General features: G+C 42.3%; 1 protein-coding gene across 12 annotated transcripts in view; it reads left to right on the forward strand.

Annotated features, from left to right (window-relative positions):
- CAMK2B (calcium/calmodulin dependent protein kinase II beta) overlaps positions 1-21,898 on the forward strand; it is a 202,055-nt gene that overhangs the window by 20,161 nt on the left and 159,996 nt on the right. For all 12 annotated transcript variants that reach the window (XM_063139573.1, XM_063139582.1, XM_063139581.1 and 9 more), the window contains exon 2: positions 20,554-20,648. In XM_063139573.1, the coding sequence (XP_062995643.1) occupies positions 20,554-20,648 (95 nt within the window). The remainder of the gene's footprint in view (positions 1-20,553; positions 20,649-21,898) is intronic.

Raw genomic sequence — 21,898 nt, forward strand, 5'->3', positions numbered from 1 at the left:
GGGAAGACATGGAGTCAGTAGGTTTAGTGTGGAAAGTGGTTTTCTTTCCCTGTGTCCGCCCCCTTTTCACTTAGTATGAAAAACAATTGAAATGTTAGGAAGTGGTGGTGGTGGGGAGGCAGAAATGAAAAATGATATGTTGCATTACATTTTTTTTCTTATACCGTTCCTCTATAAACATGAGTTGCCTTTGTCTGTGCATTATAATGTCAGGACTAATACATCCTGAGCAAAAAAGGTATAACCACATTTTGTAGTCCAGCAAGTGTTTAGCAAATGGCCATTTGAAAACAAAATGGAAAAAACACACAAGTATTTTCATTCATTTCAAATGGTCGCAGCATCTACCTTACTAAATTATGGTGAGGAAAAAGGTTTGCCAAGTGTCTGATCCTGTGGCAATGAACAAGGAAAAATTATTAGTGTTGTTTCTATTGCTTGGCATTTCACGCTGTACAGGGCTTTGCAATTCTTACTCCGTGTATCATATATTTGTGCAAAGAACTCTGTGAGATAGGTTAACTTGAAGGATCGCTGTGACATGTATGTCACCCAGTGAACTTTGTGGATGTTTGGGGATTTGAACCTGAGTCTCTCTTTCACCCAAACCTATTGCTCTGACAATTGTCTTGCAAATAAAATACAGACTCTGATTTGGGTCTGTTTCAGAAGAGTGTTACGTGGCCCACTCCCTAGCTTTTCCATTCCGTAGATTTGCCACCACTCTGTGATTTCTCTCAGTGTAATATCTTGATGTCCTTCTCCTTGATTTTCTCTGTTTGTACTGCTCCTGCCTCCACCTTGCATTTCCCTTTATGTCATAAAGTTTATGACCTGGCAGGAAAACCTGAGAGCTTCCTGTACTAAGCATACTTATTACATAACAGCAAACCACAAATTGTACATCTTGCAGTCTCCCTAACCTCAGTGTAATCACTTTGATGGTTCTAGCTAAAGGATCAGCAGTGGTTTCATTTGCGATGCAGTCAGAGATTGCCTGGTGGACAAAAGCCAGAGCTGGCTTTACGGGCTTGGCCACAATGTTTCCCTGTGGTTTGTGGGCTCCATATTGCCTCTTGTTGAGGGAAATGTTTTTTCTCTGGATGTAAAGGCTCATGCCAGCAGCACCCGAGGAACAAGATGGGTCAAGATTATTGTTGTATTGCTCCTTTTTCCTTTGTTTTGCAGTTTCTAGGCAGCTTTCTGGCAGAGGTTCTGGCCCAACTGACAGCTTGGGTCTTCTCTAGCATTGATCTTTTCTGTGACCTCTGGCAAAGCTGCTATAGTGAGGCTACTGTGATCTTGAGCTACAATTCCTAGATTGCAGCTCATTTCAGAAATCGGACTGCTGCATATGGCGCCCAAAGGACCCTTCCTCCTTCTCATCTTCGGCATTTAATCCAGGGTCTATGTCCTCCTCTGTTTATCCCTTCATTCTCCTGCTCGTGGCTGCTTTGTCTTTTGATCCTGGACTGCAGTAATCATCTCCATTATCAATCCAGGACACCTATTGTTTCCATGGCAACAGCTGCGGATGTCAAACACTGGATCATGCCTACTCCATGTGCTTGCAAAGGAGAAGCCTTCACTGAGAGGGAGACAGCTGCTCCAGTTCTGCATAATATTCGTAGTCACACTTACCTGGGAGATTTCTAATATCTCAGCAGTAAGTTCAAAGCCAGGGGATGCTGGGTTATCACCATTCTCTTCCCCAACTGCTTGTCAATTCATCATAGCAGGAGGAGCAAGTCAGGTGGGAGGGGAGAGGATCCCATCTTCTGCAGTGGGGAGTGACTGGGAGATATATGTCCCATATGGGTTTCTCATGCAGCGCCCCCGCTCAAATCATAGTATGGCAGCTGACTTTAAATTCCTGTTTAGGTCTTCGGATAGTGGATGTGTTCTGTGAGTTGTTCCACCACTCAACTGTGATTAATTTCAGCTCTAGGAATAGTAGAAAGCTGCCTTATACTGAGACAGACCCCTGGTTCATCTAGCTCAGTACTGTCTACACTGACCGACACTGGCTCTCCAGGGCTTCAGAACAAGGGTCTTTCCCAGCTCTACATGAAGATAATGGATTGAACCTAGGCCCTTTCTATACAGAGGATGTGCTCTACCATTGAGTCATGGCCTATGGGGTTCCAATTTAAGAGTGTTAGAGAGTGTTGCTGAATACATGCAAAGACCATTTCTCACTGAACAAGTTCACATATCCTAGCCAATTCCTAGGATGTTTTAACGCAGGAATTAGCGGGGCCATGTGGGTGTGCACACGTGCCACTCACCACTTTCATTTCCAATAAACAAACCAGGAAAGCCCTGTTTCTAGGTTGTTGCATGATGTCTGAAACCAGAAACTCTGGGTTGTTTATAGTTATATAACCCAAGAGCAAACCCAACAACAAACCATGGGTAATTATCGAGTTAACTCTGGGTTGTTTAATGCATAAACAACCCAGAATTTCTGGATTTTGGCATCACACAACAAACTAGGAACAGGGCATTGAAAAAGAAAATGACAAGCAGCATGCTTGCTCCTACGCGCGTCTGCCAATTCTTGTTGGGTCTTGTTCCATTTTTTTCTGGAATGAGGGGAGAGGTCTTACTCTTACAACTCGTGGTATGGTGTAGTTTCCTTTCCTATAGATCTTTGTGAGCTACCACTGTAAGCGTGGTCATATGTGTCATGTAGCCAGAGCCAACCCTACCATTAGGCAAAGTGAGAGGTCACTTCAGGCAGCAGATGCTGGGAGGCAGCAGCAAGATGTTAAAGGAGAGAGTTGTTTGTACCATAAGGTCTGCTCTGCACCCCCTAAGCTAGCCTGCTGACTTCGGGTGCAATGGAGGATGCTTACCCATTGGGAGTGTTGAAATAATGTTCAGCTACCAGCCCAGTTGGCTTTTGTATATGTACCATCTTGTCCTTTCCTTCAGGGAGCAAAATGTCTTGGGCTAGCCCTGCATGTAGCAATTGTTATTGTTTATTTGTACTCCGGTTTATTTGAGTATTATTATTATTATTATTTATTTATTTATATAGCACCATCAATGTACATGGTGCTGAGTAGTGTGGAGCTCTTATCCTTTAAAATAACATCCATAGAGGACTGGGTACTTTGGGGACAGGAAAATTGCACATAGAGACCATGTGAATTCCTGTATGCCCTCTGGACAGGTAATAGTCTTGGATGAATGCAGGGTGGGGGGTTGCACCTTGGATATTTGATTCATGTGGTTGGAGGCAGCAAACAAGCACGTAATGTCTGTCTCTTAGAGTCCTTAGCAGACTTCCTTGCAAGGGTTATGAGCAGGTCTAAGGACACTTTGCATTTTGAAAAGAGTAAAAATTGTGTGGCATGGGCAACCCAGATTCTGCAACCTGTATAAATTATGGACGTCTGGATATTTTTGCTTCCATTGTATTTTGATTCTGCTAGACATGGGAAGGAGCAAACAGCTACAGGGTACTAAAATGTCATTGCCCTACCACAGACCATTCTGCTTGGTTTCTAACTCTCCTCCTCCAAGAACTTCAGCTTCTGATGTCACCCAAGATTGTCAATGCATGTTCAAGTATATTTTCATAAGCATAAGAGCTCGAAATTCACCCCACCCACCCCAAAGAAAGCTGATATATAGTGTTTGCCAATATAACTTTTGATTGTGGAATTGCCTAGTGTGTTGTCCAGGGGTGTCTGGAAATTAACTAGGGGAGGGGGACCTGTGACTCTCCAGATGTTGTTGGACACCAACTTTCATTCAGTGTCCTACCTGCACTCTAATGTCACTGATGAAAACATTGGGCGATTTCTAAAGAGCCTAAAGACATAACTTTTGGGCAGAGAGTATAGCTGTATTGTCCTGGGTTCAGTCCCTGGCAACTCCAGTTAAGAAAAGGATTAAGTTGCAGACAATAGGAAAGATTTCTGTCTGAGACTGTGACCTTGGGTTCCTTGGAAGAAAAAAAGCGAGATATAAATGCAATAAAATCAATCAATCAATCAATCAATATTTATTTATTTATTACATTTCTATACCGCCCAATAGCCGGAGCTCTCTTCCATTCACAAAAATGGAATAAACTCTGAAACGAGATGCTAACAGTGTGCACTCTTGCTTCCATTTGTCTATCATAGCTGATAATTGAGAAGAATGTTGTATCTTAGTTGGGAATGTTTGGAGCAAGGAAGAGGAATAAGAAGTTGGGCATTTGTTGCATACTTGGGTTGGGTCTGCACTAAAATGAATCTGAGCTCAGGGGCTCATGAGATGCACAGTCATCACCGCACCTCCCAAGTTTTGCACTATTTGAGGAGTTGAGTGCACGTTCCTTGTGCCACTGATGGGTGCTTTGCAGACAGGTGCAATGGCACCGCCTTCACTTGTATTATGACAGGTGCATTGTAGAATGCTGGATTGTCCTCCGCCTTCTTCTTCTTCTTCTTCTTCTTCTTCTTCTTCTTCTTCTTCTTCTTCTTCTTCATTTTATTGCAAAACGGTTCATGGTACAACATTGCCAAGGCAGCCACAAGTGCAGAAGCCACGTGTTTCTTCTGCTGCCTGGCCAAAACATGGCCTTTTAAGGAAGCTTTTGGTGAAGCTGCTAGTTATTTTTGCCTTTTGCCGTTTCTTTCTGCTATATCCACTTTTGCTGATGGCTTTGTTATCTGCTGGTTTGTTTGTTTTTTGCTTGTATATTTTGAGTTTGTTAGCTACTCTGGTTTATATGGGGAAAAAAGCAAGATATACATTTTTTAAAAAGTAAAACATAATCAAGATATGATGTATGGGTATGTTGGATGGTGTATGCAGTAATAGGCTATACTGGATTAAGAGAAAGGCTGGAGCTCAACCAATGGAAGTGGGATGAAAAGAGATCGACCAGTTCAAGAGAAAATGGCTATTGAAATTTTGAGTGCAAAGACAGCAGCTGTTCTGGGAGAGCCTTTACCATCCAGGAATCCAAGGGCAGCAGGGCATGTCTGATTACTTGGCAGGCAGAGGCTGTGTATACTTTATTATTAGAATGCAATGGCAAAAACTAAAGCACAAGGTTAGGCCGATTGAGCTGCCAAAACCCCACACACAACAAATGGGAGCAGATCCTGCCCTCTGTGACTAATGCAGTAGTCTTAATGCTGTACTACAGCTTGTTCCATAAATTAGTCATTAATTGGACGCCACAGTGAAGGTTCACACATGATTAAAATAAACTATTTCCTTTTCACTTTTCCTTCCACAAAATACTGGTCACCTGGATTTTAGCTGAGTTGAGAACAGCATATTTTTACATGGCTCTTGATAGTGGTTAGGCAGGTATCCTCTTATAACTTCTGCAGATATTTAGTTTTCTTTTACCTCTATTGCAGAGCAGAGTTAAGGGTTTCGGTGCTGGTTGTGGAAGACGGAACAATTCCCTGCTTTTTGCCATTTAAATTATACCTGTAGTTGTGCACTCTGTGCACAGGGAAACTTTTTAGCAAATGTGTATGCACCACTAATCGAGCTGAAATATGAGGTAGTGCCTCTAGAATGGTTTTGCTTTTAGCCTACTGCGCCATGGGGCAGACAGCATGGTCTGTTTGTTCAGAAGCCGGGACCCACAGGGTGCAATAGACACCTGAGAATGGCTTATTCAGGTAGCAACAGGCTGGAGCTGCAGGACCTTGGATAGCTCCAAGCAGATAGTGCTCTCTCCAACAAGGTCAGTGCTCAACTGAGACCTTTTAGCCCATTTGGGCTAGATTGTTCTTTCTCTCCCAGGTTCCACCCCTTTCCTGAAGAGTGGAGAGTCTTAAAGTGGTAGTCCTGTACTCTGGACTTAGAACTCTTTTGCCTCTCAATCAGCTCCTGCCTTGTGCATTGGGGAGAAAAAGACCCTGGTGTAAAAGGGGGCTGGCTTAGGGGTTCCAGTTTGGGGATCTCTGGCTCAAGGAGCTCCTGGCTGACAGCTTTGGTTCATGGCTAGCACTGCTTGCGTTCCTTATCCAGCTGGTTTCTCCTCCTCTAGGACTGAGTCCTGGCTGTTGTTCAGGGCTGAGGTTATGACAGCAATGCTGTGAAGGAGATGCAAACCAGAGACTAACCCAGTTTTTATACCAGTGTTGCGCAACTTGTGGCCCCCAAGGCCTTAACTTTGACCACACTGGGTGCCCTGAACCCTTGCCACCGCATCCCCCCAACTATTTCCTGCTGATTGAACTGTTGCTACCAGCGATACAGATTGCACGGTCCTTGCTGCTAGCAACAGCAGGGAAAGAGTGATCTGTATGAGGATTGCTGGGAGAGGGGATGGAGAGCTTCCTGTATGAGGATTGCTGAGAGAGCGGGGGGAAAGAGAAACTTCTCCACCCACTCTCTCAGCACAGGGATGTAGAACACTGTCTCTTATACCCTTGGTCCATCTAGCCCCAGTATTGTTAACATAACTGGCAGCGGCTTTTCAGAGTGTCAGGCAAGAGTTTTTCCAGCCCTTCCTGGAGAATATTTATTTCTTTATTTATTACATTTATATACCGCCCCATAGCTGAAGCTCTCTCCAACAAGCTGGGGGATTGAACCTGGAATCTTCTGCATGCACAGTATGTGAACTACCACTGAGCCATGCCCCCTCCCCATAGTAGCGAGGAAAGAAAAACTGACATCAGGATTACTGGGATACATGTGTGGTGTGTATGTGTGTGTGTGTGTGTGTGTCCCAACTCCGCATCACATGTGACCCTTGGGGCCAGAAAGATTATGCACCTCTGCTCTATACCATACCCGTTGCTCCTGTCCAGGTATGTCACAGAGCCCATCTGCCTGTATTGTTTGTGCCAAAGGCCCAATTGGCCAATTGCATGCTCAGGATAGATCATGGCCCTTACTAAAGGTGAATTTCAGCCTATGAATCTTTTGCATCACATCCTCAATATTGGGAGAAGGCTTCAGGAGAATTCGGTCTGACTGGGCTTCTGCAAAATCTCTTTTACACACACACACACACACACACACACACACACACACACACACACCCTTGGATGAGTATCTTGCTTTTTCATTTTCTGTAGTCCTTTTCATTCAATTGAGCAGGATAGCTGTAGGTCACTGTGCCCGCCTAAATGCCACTCTGCTGCAAAGCTAGTGAATGTTCTTGTTCTCTGATGCTCTTGTTTCTCTTTGCATTCCCCCACCCCATCCCAAAAGCAGGCTTGAAGGGGATGAGTGTATTCATTCTGGGCATTGTGTGCTGCAGCTGTTCGTAGCCTCATGTTCCACAACCCTCATGCCAGCCCCCTAAATAAAAGACAGGGCAAAAGGAAAGCTAATGATTAGCAAAACCTTGTGGCCCAAAGGATCCAAAACTACGTTTGCCAGCCCCATGTCTCATGTAACAGGTGTGTCTCTGAACAGTTCGCACACAGAACAGCATTTCTTTGATTTTTATGAGTGAGGAGCTTCTTTCCTTTGTAGTTAGCGTCATTGTTAAGATATCTGAAATGCAGGCCAACCCATACCCTGCTTTTCAGTCAGGGGAAGAAAGGAAATTTCAAGGCTTACGTACAGCTATTTTTCAGTATATTTTGGAAGTGGTGCCAGTGGGCTTTTCCTTTCTTCTCCATACTGGAGGAAAGAGGACCCCCCCCCCAATACTCACTTATTCATGTTTGGGGAGAGCTTTCCTCTCACTGTTTTTCTTCATCTCTCCAACTGCTGCCTCATAGCTAAGTTGCTTAGCAACCATCCAGCTATTAGCTTCTCGTTCTTCCTTGCTTGTTCGTAGACTTCATGCTGTCCTGTGGCCTTTCCCCAGTTATTTGTGAGGTAGCAGTAGCAGTAGCAGGCTGTCGTAGGCCTCTAATCATTAAGCTGAGGGTGATCACTCACAAGCCACTATTTAATAGCTCCTGCACTGTGGGTTTTGCAATGAGGATGTGGCAGCCATCGGATAAGATTGGAAGCTGATCCACATTATCTGCTTAGTGCACAAGGAGTTTGGTACTTGCAGAAAAGACCAGGCAGCTGGACTCACTCCAGGGCTTCAGGTGTTTGATATTTAATTTCGCCACTCCAACCACAATAACTGCATGAGGGAACGACCGGCAGTTTTCCTTTCGTCCCTTTGCAGCGTGGTATTCACGTCTGTGAACTCTCTTTGTGCGGGGCTGGAACTTAGAGGAAGGTTCAAACTGTGAACCTGATACAGGGGTCCTTTTTTTAGATGAGGCTCTATGCTGCTTTCTGCATTAGAAGAACATGTACGATGCCACTAGTGTTAAAGGTCTTTTGGTGGCACGATTCTGAGTCATATTGCTTCCAGGTGCAGATCTAGCATGGTGGTTTTGTGCTTTTGTCTGTGGTGCTTCTATCGCTGTTTGCTCTCAGGGAAAGTTGGGATGGTCTTAAAGCACTTTTTAAAAACACTTAAACACACACACACACACACACACACACACACACACACACAGAGAGAGAGAGAGAGAGAGAGCTCTAAGCTGCACAAGACATTTTTCCCTTAGTTTTTGTATCATGGTGCCATTCTTGTAAGCTACACTGTGTGCTTTGCCAAAACGGCAAATCTATCATCTATCTTTCTATCAAAAATCATGGCTAAAAACTTTCACTGGAGGTTTTCTGTGCCTGTATTGGAGAATACAGTTGGAGCCCAGAGTTAAACCCTGGGTTCTAATTCTGGCTTGTCTCTCCTCTGACAAGCCAGGATTCCTGGTTCATTCCAGCTTTTAGTTGTCTTCCCCCTGAAAAGCCAGGGACAGAAGCATCCCTGAGTTGTTCAGCCACTCTTGCTCACAGTGGAAATGATGGGGCAGCATTTCCCATGATCACGGCAGCCTGTTTTCTTTGCCATCACATTGTTGGGAATAATTTCTTAATTGCTGCATTCTATCTACAGTGGGTCTAGATTACCTTATATCCTCCAAAGAAATACAGGCTTGGGGAAAGTTGGCTGCATCAAGCAGACACTGTGAAATGGTTCTAAAATTAAATTGAATTACTGGATGTAACAAACAGATCTAGAGGGACCAAAGTGCAGTGGTGACAGCTGTAACTTTAGAACAAGGATTAACATTAGCCCACTTATCTCAGGGTAGAAGGGCAGATCAACAGACGGAAAGTTTTGTTATGGTGGATGTTTATGTTCTTTATATGAATCAGTTGATGTTTCAGATGTATAATAATGATTCAGAGTTACAGTGACAAGAACCCCACCCAGATCTGATCTATGTGATTTTTCTCCTGCATTTTTTCTTTCCTTTTGTTGGAATGTCAGTGGGTGATACTTGGCTTCCTATTTCCAAAAAGAGTGCTTCCTATTTCGCTCTTTGATGGATTTGTCTTTTTTTTTTTGTAAACTCTGTTGTCCCCACCCACCCCGGAAGCACATAGTGCTATGTTCATAGTGCATTCCTTGCTTGTTAGGGAGGTTTCAAAGAAACAATGTCTTCCAGATGGGAAATTGAAGTTGATGGAGCTTCCCTTATCCAAAATGACCAAATGAATGTTAGTTCAATCACAGGGATGGATAAGCATCTCAAAGGATGTGGATTGGAAAGCTACATGTTGTTCTATTGGACCATGGTTCAGAATGTGAACCGGCCAGAAAGCTTCGGCTATTGGGCGGTATAAAAATGTAATAAATAAATAAATAAATAAATATTTTGTTGTTATATAGTTGTTGTGGCAGGATTTTGCAAAGTTGCAGTTATGGCTTTGCATATGGGAATTATGGGCACTATTTTGCATTCCCAGGTGCAGCCACTGCCTCTCTAAAGAAGGGGATGGTGGCAGCTACATGGTCAATTAATTCTGATGTCACACTTTTCACATATTTGACTACATGGTGTAGAGCAGTGGTTCTCAACCTTCCTAATGCCGCGACCCTTTAATACAGTTCCTCATGTTGCGGTGACCCCCAACCATAAAATTATTTTCGTTCTTCTCTACACGATCCATTGTCATGGGATGGTTTGCTAATGAAAATAATACATAACAATAGCTTTAATAATACAAAAGATGATACATGACATAGTTCAGTCAATACAGTTTCCTACGACCATCGGAAATATGTGTCTTCCGATGGTCTTAGGCGACCCCTGTGAAAGGGTCATTCGACCCCCAAAGGGGTCCCAACCCACAGGTTGAGAACCGCTGGTGTAGAGGATGTCAGGGTCCACCTGACAGCCCTGCAAGGTAGGCTCCTGGACCAAACGCCCTGAACTCCCAGAAGACCCACTTCCCTAGCCTTGTCCGCAACTGGGACGAGCCAGGGGAATAACACACAAACACACATTTAGGGACCAAAGCAAATTTATTGCAATCACTAAAACTAACAGGTAAGGCCTTGGTCGGTAAAAGCCTCTTAAAAAGGGAAGAGGGAAGGGAAATGGGGAAAAGGGAGAGAGGTAGGAAGGTGAGGAAAAGCTCTAACACTTAGCCATTACCCCAATAAACAATCAAACGTCCCCACACCCAGTCTTAACGATGGCTGGCCTTCTCTAAGATACCCACACACTTTAAAACATAAACCTCTCTAACTCTGAGCAGCCCCCTCCTGGTTGCCTTGGACCTGATCTTCCACTTGACATACGCACACACCACCAAGGAAGATGGAGGGTCTTCTTCATGGGGCTTTTTATCTCTTCTTTGGCCCCTAAGCCCCATGACCCTTGTTAACCAACCAGTGCCCTTCCCGGGCTTCTGATGACCCCTCCCTTCAGGGACGGGACCCACCTTCTTTTCCCACAGCTGAAATGAGTTAACTTCTCAACCACCATAATAATCTCCAGGTGCTAGGGTGGGAGTTACACAGGCTCCAGGCAGAAATGACCTTGGCTAGCCGCCACCAGCTCTCTTCCTCCCACCTGAACCAGGCACAGCAGATTTGAAACACAATAGAGCATACATAGAAGGCAGACATCAAGATCACATAGCAACAACTCAGAGGTTTGCACCCCTGTCCTTCACACATGGGTATTCTCAAAGCAGTCCTGTAAGTCTGTATCATATCTGAGCTATTCTGCATTGTGTGTTTTGTAGCAGAATCTAGGTTATTTTGCATGTCATAATCAACTGCAAAAATAATAATGCGTAGGAGACTTGGGCTTCTCCTTTTTGCCACTTATTACCTTGCCTGAAAAGGAATGTTGTTGCATGCTTCCTATGCAGCAAGATGTGCAGGCTGAAATCCTGTACATGTCTACCTGGGAATAAGCTTTATTTGACTCAGTGGGACTTACTTCTAGGTAAACATGCATAGGATTGACCTCTTACCTAACCTCCGTGCGGGGATTTATTTATTTTGATGGGATGGTGGTGAGTAGGGAACAGGAAAAGACAAATGTGCAGTGAAAAGTGGAAGCACAAGATGTCAGAAGCTAGACTGGTTCCTTCCTTGCTAAGCTTCCGGAGGCAGGCAATTTTTTTCCTGTTCCAGCAGGCCTTTGGGGAATAGTCTGGCCCTCTGTTTATGTGTTGGACTTTTTTTTAAAAATTGTTCTTTGTGTTTTAAATGTTTTAATATTGCAGCAGGTTTAATTATATTTTTAACTTTTGTGTATTTCTATATATTTTAATTGTATATTTTTTAATTTTGTAAAGCTGCCTTGAGTCATAGTGTTAGGAAAAAGGCAGGGTACCAATAAATATAATAATAATAATAATAACAACATTGCATATTGTAATGTGCAAAAGTGCCCTCTTAAACAATAGCCAGCCAATAGAGTTTATTACACTGTTTTTGAATCAGTGATGTTGATGGTGAAAAAGATGCTGGGACTTAGTGCTGACTTAGTTTTGTCCTACAGGCTGAATATCTGGTTTTGTCAACAGATGTGTTGGTCATTTTTGGTGCGGAAATACAAAATAAAAACCTGAGTGTGGCTGAGCTGAAATTTTGTTGAAAGTTGCTGGCGCTTCTGAGAGCAGAGTTAGAATGCATTCTGTTGGGCTGTTCTTTTAAGGACATGCTGGCTTTTATGCAAATTTGGGGTTAAATTGGGCATTTAAATTGAGCTCCCATTTTCTTCCTTCCTTCCTCTACTCAGCCAAACCTTTCCATGCTTACATCCTGCTCTTCTCTGTGGCTGCTAAAAGACCCAGAAAACAAAAGCAAACCCCAAGATGCTGGGAAAATAATTTAATTGTAAAAGCGCTCCGATAAATGTTTTTTGTGCCATCAGGGCACAAAACATTTATTACGGTGATTTGACAATTAATCTTTCCCCCCAGCACCTTGGGGTTTGCCTTTGTTTTTCTCCAACTAATTGGTGCTGTACCCCTTCTCCTTTTCTCTCTGTTGCTGCTAAAAGACACCACTGGGTTTCCTATGCAGAAAACCCAGTGGCGTCTTTGGAGAGGAAGGAACTGCCCTGGGAGACGGAGATATATATATATATTATATGAGATCTGTTTTTATTGGGTGTTTTTTTAAGTGTTTGTAAAGTCATCTTGGAAAACAATTGTTTTTGGAGAGCAGGATAAAAATCTCTTAGATAAATAAACGAAAACTCCCCCATTCCTCACACCTTAAGGGATCCTAAGAATGGATTAGTCTATCATAGAGGTATGTGTTTGAAACACACATCCTCCAAGGCTGTTTGCTCCTCCTTGATTCCGTTAACCTGGGATTGGGAAGCCTTACATACAGCTTAAGAGTTCCTCTGCCAGGGGTTGGATGGGACCGGAGAAAATGCATGCCCACCCGTTCTACGTCTCTTTTAAGCCCCAGCTGCCACCCAGGGTAGGCAACTTTTGGCCTCCAGATATTTTAGGCTATAATTCCCATCATCCTCACCATTGGCTGTGCTGGATAGGGCTGATGGGACTTGTAGGCCAAAACATCTGGAGACCTACAAGCTGCCCACCCCTGGACTAAGCGCTCATGCTTGCACAATGCTCTGTTCCAGCAGTGGTTTTGCAATAGCATTACGGCTGTGCATATACACAGATCATATCCTCTAGGCAGCTAGTGGTATATTGGTTTGTTTGAGTTTGTAAAATATGATTAAATGGAGCATTCTCTGCTATGCTGAACCCCCATTCGTCCTCTCCCAAGGCCTGTTCGGACATTCTCCAGGTCCATGCATAGAACCCTCTACTAAATATTTTAGGAAGTGATTTTAAATAAATGGGACCTTTTGGTTTCCATTAGCTCTATAATCTGGAGCACTTAAATATTACATACATTTATAATTTCATATTGGTATGGAATTATATTAGTTAAGCATTACTAACTTATGTTTCAAATATGTATTAAAATCTGTGTCGATAGGAAGCAAAAACACATACACAAAACCAACCCAGAAAAATGGATTGGAACATCCATTGGTATGCAGTGAGAGAACTACTGCAAATAGTTGCATGTTTATAAACTACTTCATAAACTGTCATTCTTTTATCTAATGACCAAAGGCAGTTAATTTCAGATCTCTGGGTAGTTCAGAAAGGGGTTCTATACAGCACTGGGAAAACAATCTTTACTTTGAAGCTAATTTTAAAAAGAAAGCTGGGATTCTTTTCTTATAAGAATTGTGAATCTTTGCCAAAGCTGCCTTAAACAGGGTCAGACTACTTTGTTCAACTAGGTCAATATTGTCTACTCTGGCTGGCTCTATGATTCAGTCAGAGAAGGATCTTCCCCGTCGCCTGCTACCTGAGAGCCCCCTCCCTCCTGCTACCAACTGTCTCTGCAGAGGCCACCAGTGAGGGAGGAAGCAGCAGCCAGGCACCTCTCCACCGTGCCTGGGTCCAGCTCCAGCTGAGAGCCCCCTCCCTCCTGCTGTCAACTGTAACTGCTGAACTTTGCAACTAAGATTGTAGTGCCTGAATTTGCTTTCCTTTTCCCCCTCCTCCTCCTCCCTCCCAATCCCCTTTCCTTTTGTGTCATGTCTTTTAGATTGTAAGCCTGTGGGCAGGGACTGTCAAGAAATACTTTTGTAAGCCGCCATGAGAGCCTTTTTTGGCTGAATGGCTGCATAAAAATCCTTAAATAAATAAATAAATAAATAAAAATAATGCATATGCTCTACCAGTGAGCTGTGGCTTCTCCTATAGCATGTTAAAACTATAGTGCTATGAGAAGTTGTATTGCCCCAGAACAGGGATGGGTAATCTCCAGGCTACGGAGGTTCACAAAGGTCTCCTCCCAAGTCCTACCCCATCTCCCAGTGCTAGCGAAAGGCAGGCTTTCTGGTAACTGAAAAGGAGTTTCTCCATGCAGAGAGGGGCATGGAGCGAGCACTCTTCTCTCTCTCTGGATGGGGAAAACGAGCTTATCACTTTTGGATTGGGCTCTGCTCATTGCCAGCATGCAGTCCCGGACAGATACTCTCAAGGGAATATGGCCCTCAATAGAAGAGGAAAAAAAAGGTTCCCCACACCAGCTGCGATGGAACGAGCTTCATTTTTGGTGCTTTTTTTGCTATCTTGGAGAACATGGGGGTTATTTGGCTGCTTTTCTAGGCCTAAGAGATGGCTTGGGAAAATGTACTAATAACGTCTATGAAACTATGAGCCTGGTCCTTTTTAACACCTTGAGATAAAAATGCAGTCTGCTTCTTGTATGCATGAATGCATTGTGATTCTGATTTCCTTAAAATTTACCCATTCACTTCTTACATGCAGTACTGTGCCTTCGATTTAGCCCTCAGTGCCTACTCATGCTTAACTGCTCTGTTTGTGGTCTACAGTACTGATAACCAGATATTCTGACACTGTTATTACTGAGGTTGTGGTGTCCAAGACGGTCTAAACACATTTGGTCCTTGCAAATAATAATTACTAGAACAACATGCTCCAACCTGGTGACCTCCAGAAGTGTTGGACTACAACCCCTATCATCCTCAGCCAGGATGGCCTTTGACTTCTGCTTAGCAGTTGGCTCCACCCAGGCATGTCGGGTTGGAAAACTGTTCACAGAACTTGTGTTTAGAGGCAGTAGTTTTTTGAGCTGGTATTGTAGTACTGTCTTTGCCCATGATAGAAAACAGACAGGGCAATGTCCCCAATAACAATATCAATGCAAACATCCAGGTGTGAGAGACCTACAACACAGCACTAGGCCAGTTAGTTACAAAATTTATAATAATTAGAGGTACAAGTGTGCCAACTGGTTTACAATTATAAACAGCCAGGATTTCAAAACAACTGTATCAGTTATGCTGGTCTATTTCAAAACAATTACATCAGTTATATTTACAGATTACCGGTATATTTCCTTTCCCACTTTATAAAGTCTTCATCAGGTACTCCTGTAGACCTAAAATGTTTGGTAACAATTTAAATAGCTGATAGCGTTGCAAAATAATAATGACACTTCCTGAATGGGCAATTTCTTACAGAGGTATACTGGTCAAGATAAAGGCAAAATAGCTGTCTTTATTAGTGGTTTAAGGGTGAGGTAATCGCTCTGATTTTTTCAGCTCACTCTTCCCAGAATGTGTAGATGCTCTTAAGACCAAGCAAACAGTAGAAGCTACCACAATTGCACCTCATGTCGTTCTTATAACTCTAGTTGCAGACTTTGCAACTACTGAAGAAAACACTTCAGTCTGGATGTAATGGTATTATTTTGGGGAATTCATTTTAAAGCAGTTCGCTTATTACAGACTGATGTTTACTCAGAAGGAAGTCCTATTGAACCCGGTGGAGTTACTCCCAAGCAAAGTCTGCATAGGATTAAAGAGCAATCTTATGAATGTTTAGACAGAAAATGTCCTACAACTTCTGGCATTGTAGGACTTCCTTTTAAAAATCTAAACTTGCATAGGATTGCATCTTAAGTTAGTAACAGTAAGCTAAAAATGCTCTTTGAGGAATGAAACGCTGATACAAGTGCTTCATTTACATTTTTCATTTTCTTAATTGTTGCTTTTTCTTTTTTTTATAATCTTCTTTTGTATCCTATTCTCTGTGATACAATAAACACCAAAATCTTCTCCCAATGAAGATTGCATTGGTGTTCACCTGCTTTCACCCGCTGCAAACCACAGAAGCAACGAAATAACAAAGATAACACAATTTCTTGTTTTAATGTTTTGGGCCATATCATCACTATTCTTATTGTGTATTTATTGTGTTTGCATGCTCTGGACATGTTTACTGAGCCTCTAGGTTGAGGTACGCTGTGCATTGAAACAAGCACATGGTGTGGATATGCTTTATCAATGGGTATTAAATGGAATGGCTAAATGGAGTCTATATACGGGGCAGTATTTTATTTATATTTGTATATTACCCTTCATCAAACTTAATTGCAGGTGGTTTACCATAGGTTTAAAAACAAACAGAAATGTGACTGAGGGAGCAATCCTAGGTGTTTGGGGGACATAGGATTTTCCAGTTTTCTGGTTCTGAGCTCGGAGCCAGGAAACTGCACTCCCGGCTCCCTCCCTGTTCCCCTCACAGCCAGAGCAGAGGGAACTGCAGCAGCTTTCTCTGTGTGCTTGTAAAACTAAGTGCGGAGACGGTAAAAAGTGTGTGGGGGGGTGTTCCTGGAGTAGGGAGGGGAGGAAACTGCAGAAGCTGCGTTAGACAGCTTCCTATGCAATGCACGGCCACTCTGAAGCTCCCTGGGTAGACGCTTAGAATTGAGTGTCTAGCAACAACTGCCTGGTGGATGGAGTATGGAGGAGAGGATCCCCTTCGTCCTCCATTTGCCCTGCATTGGATACTCGTATGTCCCTGAGTTCGGGGGTTTACGAGTAGCCAGGGTGCAACCCTTAGCGTTGCACCCTAACTTTACAATCTTTTAAGTTCCATTTATCTCAATGGGCCTACTCAAAGTGTGGCTAAGTCTAGATCCTACAGAATATAATTCGAATTCACTAACATGCCCAAGATGTCTCTGGTAAAAAGATGTTTGGCACAGACTACAGTAGATGGATATCATCTTCATATACGTGTGACCTTCTGCAGGAATCTGACCGGCCGCTGTTAAGAACAGAATTCTGGACTACATAGAATCTTGTCTAAATCAGCATGGCTGTCCTTGCATTCTTTAAGATTCCCACTTACATGCGGGTGTAAAGAACAATGTGTACCACCAGTATCATCAAATATACCCTGTAGCTTCTGACTTTAAGTGTGACGTCAGCACATTTATAGTCTAACAACTTCCCTGCTCGTTGGAATTATGGAATGAGTAATAGACAGCTGTTTGGAGTTGTTGACAGAAGAGCATCTGAGGTCACTGCTAAAGTTGTCTACCATTCTGATGGCCTGCAAATTATAGAACTATATCTTCAGAAACTCGCTCTCCCACATCAGAGTAGGATTAATTAGCCTAACTATCTCTGACAGATGTTTATGTAGCCTTTTTTTTCCAAGCCTTTCCACTGTACGAAATCTTAAAGCACACTTTTTTAAAAAACTAAATGCTAAGGACCGTATCAGAAGAATTCCCTGACAAAAGTGGATACAGTGTTGGGCCAGGAACGTCTGGATTCAAATTTCTATTGAGCCCTGAAGCTCTCTTGACAAGTAACTAATTCTGTGCTGAAGAGCAGGATAAAATTAAGTAATAAATTTCTGAACAGTAGAAGCCACTTACAATATTAGAGAATTTCAGAGTTCTTGATATATCAGCAAGGTCGTCGTCATTGTCGTCCCCCCAATACAGGAATACTGGTTAATTTCTTCCTTCAGAAGCTTCCTCCATCTCTCTGTTCAAACCACTAAGGACTGTGTAGCTACGTTGGCACATGTGCCTTCAATTGCTTGGTACTCCCTTCAACTACTCCCATGACGTTTTCGTCCCTAAATATCTGGAGAATGGACACCTCATCTAAAAGTTTCTTTCTTTCCCTTAGGCTGCAGTTCTGTACTCACTTGTGAGTAAGCCCCGTTGAACTCACTTACTTCAGACTATTATATATATAGCATTGCATGTAATAAGAAGAATGGTTGAAATGGAATGGTTGGGATTGAATATTGAATGAAAACAGCAAACAAGTGGAATCATTTACTCATTTTCATTGCTTGGCACCTATAGACATGGTTGGTTCCCTCTCCCTTCTTACATGCAATTCATATTAATTTGAATTAAGTGAGTTCAACTCAGCTTTTCTCTAATTTTCTCTTTAATATAATTTATGATCCTTCAGGATGGCAAGTCAGGGCACTGAAGATAGAAGGAGATATATTTACTTGAAAGTTGTGTTATTTGCACCATTTTATTGGCACTATATCTTTACTAAGCACTTCTTTGGAAAATGTAATAAAGTCTTAGTAACAAACACACAAAAGAGAGAACTAGAATCCCAGCATTTGAGGGCAAATGTGTGAATTCTAGTTTCATGCTAGAATTCATGCTAGTTTAGGAGAAGAAACAGTTTTTTCTTGGTTTTCAAATGGTGACAAAAGTTTGGTGTTGATATTGTGTGTATCTTATTTAAAATACTGAAGACTTACATGGGTTGGTCGTCTGTTTTCTTTGAAACTGTGCTGCTGAGACATCTGCTTCTTCATTGTCTTGTTGAGACATCTGCTTCTTCATTGAGACATCTGCTTCTTCATTGTCTTGTTGGATGCCTCACAGTTCCATTTTTCCATTATGCTCTTTAACATCTTTATTTATTTGTGGTATTTTTATATCGGTGAATATAATTCAAGGAGCTGGCTTTAACCTATAAAGCCTTATATGGATTGAGACCACAATATGCATTGGAGCACCTCCTGGAATGAACCTGAGATCAACATCTGAGGCCACCCTTCTGAGGGAGGTTCGGCGAATGGCACCAAAAGGGAGGACCTTTTTGGTGGTGGTCCCTAGCTTATAGAATGCTTTCCTCAGTGAAGCTCATCTACTGCCAACATAGTAATCTTTTTGGTGCTAGGTTAAAACATTTGATGGCAAATCGTAGTCTATTTAATGCATCAGCCAAATTGTTTATAGTTATCACTGATGTTTTACTTGTTTGATGGGGTGGTTGTATTATGGATGATTATTTTAAGTGTTCTAAATTGTGTATTCTTGAATTCTGTTGTAAATCACCTTGAGTAGTTTTTTGTTTTGTTTTGAGAAAGATATTTAAGAAATCTAAGAAATAATAGCTAAAGTATTGCAGTTGGTTTTAGATGATAGGATATTGTGTTTATTTATATTGATTTTGCATTGTTTTTATGGTTATATATGTATATGAATTTATTGAGAATTGCGTTATTGTGAAAATCACCCTGAAAGGGTTGTATAGCCCTTAAAAGCAATATATAAATATTTAAAATAAAATAATAAATCCCATCTGTCTTTATATACATGATGATTAAAGTATTTTTGACCAAGCTGCAAATGAACATTTAATAACAGAATGTTTCTTGTTCCTGAAAAGTTTTAAGCTTCATGGTAGAACTTTTTATTTATGGAGATTCGATATCCTCTAATTACTTACCCCACCTTGTACTCAAAGGAAGTTCTTATTGACCAAATTCAACAGGGGAGGGGAGTTTCTCTCTATTTTTTTCTCTTTTGCTCTCAAATGGGATATGGGTGGCAGGTTGAGCAGATGGAAAAGAAAAACTCTCTAGCTGCATTCAGACAACATGATAGTCAATAGTGGGGTAATAATCAAAAGTTGTTTATCTAGGGGGTACTCCCCATACAACATGATGATAATCAACCGTGGTGTGTATTAGGATCAGCATTATGCTGAGTTGACTCACTCATCCCCCTCCCTCTCTCCCCCCTTCAGTCCTCCTGCTAGTATCCCATCAGCCATTGCTGCCGAAAATCTATCCTGCCAGTTGGACTAAAGTGACAGCTTCTGCTTTGACCACTCTTGCCTTGTGACTCTGTGGCTGACAAAATAACCAACGATGGCTGAGGAAATAACCAATGGTGCCCTCCACACAACGTGATAACCAGCTGTGGTTCAAATAGCCAACTCTGCACAGCATTGGTTATTTTCATTGATTATTCAGCCAAATAACCAACCATAGGTTAAAAAACTCCCGCCACACAGTGCAATAACCCACGGTTGGTTTAATAACCAACCATTGACTATTTAAACCACTGTTGATTATTGTGTTGTCTGAACCCAGTCTTTATATTTAGTTATAGCCAGCAGCCATTCCATCAGCTGCAGACTAGAGGAAGAAACGAGAAGCAGGGCTGTTCAGTTGTCCCTGCTGAGCAAACAGCAGCTTTTGGCTCTCCTTCTCAACTACCTGGCAGCCATTCCATTAGCCTACCTGCAGTGTTTCCTTTTCAGCTACTGTTCAGAACTGTATCTTTTAAGAATTAGTGGCTGAGTTTGCTTTCCTCTCTCTTCTCCCTCTCCATCCTTTTTTCCTTTGGATTGTAAGTCTGAGAGCAGAGATGGTCTTAAATATCAATATTTGTAAGCTACTCTGGGGGCCTTTTTGGCTAAAGATTGGGGTAAAAATGTTTTTAAATAAATATAGAAATGGTAACTAAGTTGTTGCAAAATTATACATTAAAAGGAAAAGATGAGTTGGGGTGGGTGGGTACTGCTGCGAATGTGCCAACAAGATTCTCTCAAAGTGCAGACATTAATCTCTCTTCCCTTCTCCCCTTTCTTTCTGATGCCCTTTCTTTAGAGGGGCTTTTTCAGTTGTACGACGCTGTGTCAAACTCTGCACTGGACATGAATATGCAGCAAAGATTATCAACACCAAGAAACTCTCGGCAAGAGGTAGGCTCAGTTTTCTTTGCTCAACGGGCTGGACTTTCGAAGCTTCTATTACAGGACAATGATCTGGTAGCTGTAGCAGCCCACTCACTTGTGACAACCACTTGCTGTACCAATCAGGAGAGACGCAAGGTGCTGCAGTACTCAAAAAGGCAAACCGAGTGTCAGGAATCATGAGATAATAGATAGGAGATTTATTGGAAAAGACACAAGGCTGCAATAGATACTGAGTGCAGTAATCACTGCCAATAGGAGGCGGGCAGGGTGTCGAAAAGTTCTAAAGGATGATAGAAGTTCTCTCCTTCATTGATTTTTTTAACTAGTTTGGAATTTTCCCGCACTGTAGGAATAGGAGAGTCTTTGCTATTTCCCAAATATCGCTTTTGCCCTTGGAGTCTTCAAATTTATGATGAGCTCAAAGGATGGGATAGTTATACTTTATAGACTGGAACGAACAGGTTGGTGATGGAAATGCATGTGTGGAAGGGAAGATCTCTGGGAATAATGAAGACAAAGTGAAGGAAACGGAGTCTGCTGAAGCAGTGGTACTGAGAGTGATTAACCCAGGCCTTGTGATAGAAAAGCAGAGCAGTAAGTGAGGATGGGACTCATTAAGCCATGAAGAACTAATTTTAGGAAGTCTCTTAAGCAACAGTGAAGCACCTCCCAGTGAACTGCAAGCTATTATATATGCCGTTTAAAAAGAAGGTTGGACATGAGGACCTAGGCATAGCCTTACTATTCATTTGATTTTTTCAAGGTGGGAAAGATGGTTACATTTCTGTCAAGCAGGTATGATTAATGAGTTACCATACCTGTGGATAATTTGTGCAGATTTTGGCACTAGACCAAATGCAGTAAATTTATAGGGTTCATTTTTGGGCGCAAAAGGTAGGCTGTTGTGTTGGTGAGTTTAGATTGTTCTCTTTGAGTAAAGTGTGCATACAATCTTGCAATGGAAGAGCTCTGAGCTTGCTCACATTTGAGCAAGCCAAATCTCAAGAACACTGGAAGCTATCTTGTACTGTGCCAGAGCACTGGTCAGTTTAGCTCAGAATTATGTTCACAGACTAGCATCATAGCAGACCTTCAGGATTTCAGATAAAGGCTTTTCTAGCCCTCCCTGGAGATGCTGGAGGTTGAACCTATAACCTTCTGCATGTAAAGCATGCGCATTGCCCCACTTGTCATGACATAACTGGTGGTAGTCTGAGAGCTTAAGGCTGCAATTTTAGAACACTTATGTGGGAGGA

This window comes from Elgaria multicarinata, chromosome 12 (assembly GCF_023053635.1).
Source record: "Elgaria multicarinata webbii isolate HBS135686 ecotype San Diego chromosome 12, rElgMul1.1.pri, whole genome shotgun sequence".
In the NCBI taxonomy this organism is placed as follows: Eukaryota; Metazoa; Chordata; class Lepidosauria; order Squamata; family Anguidae; genus Elgaria; species Elgaria multicarinata.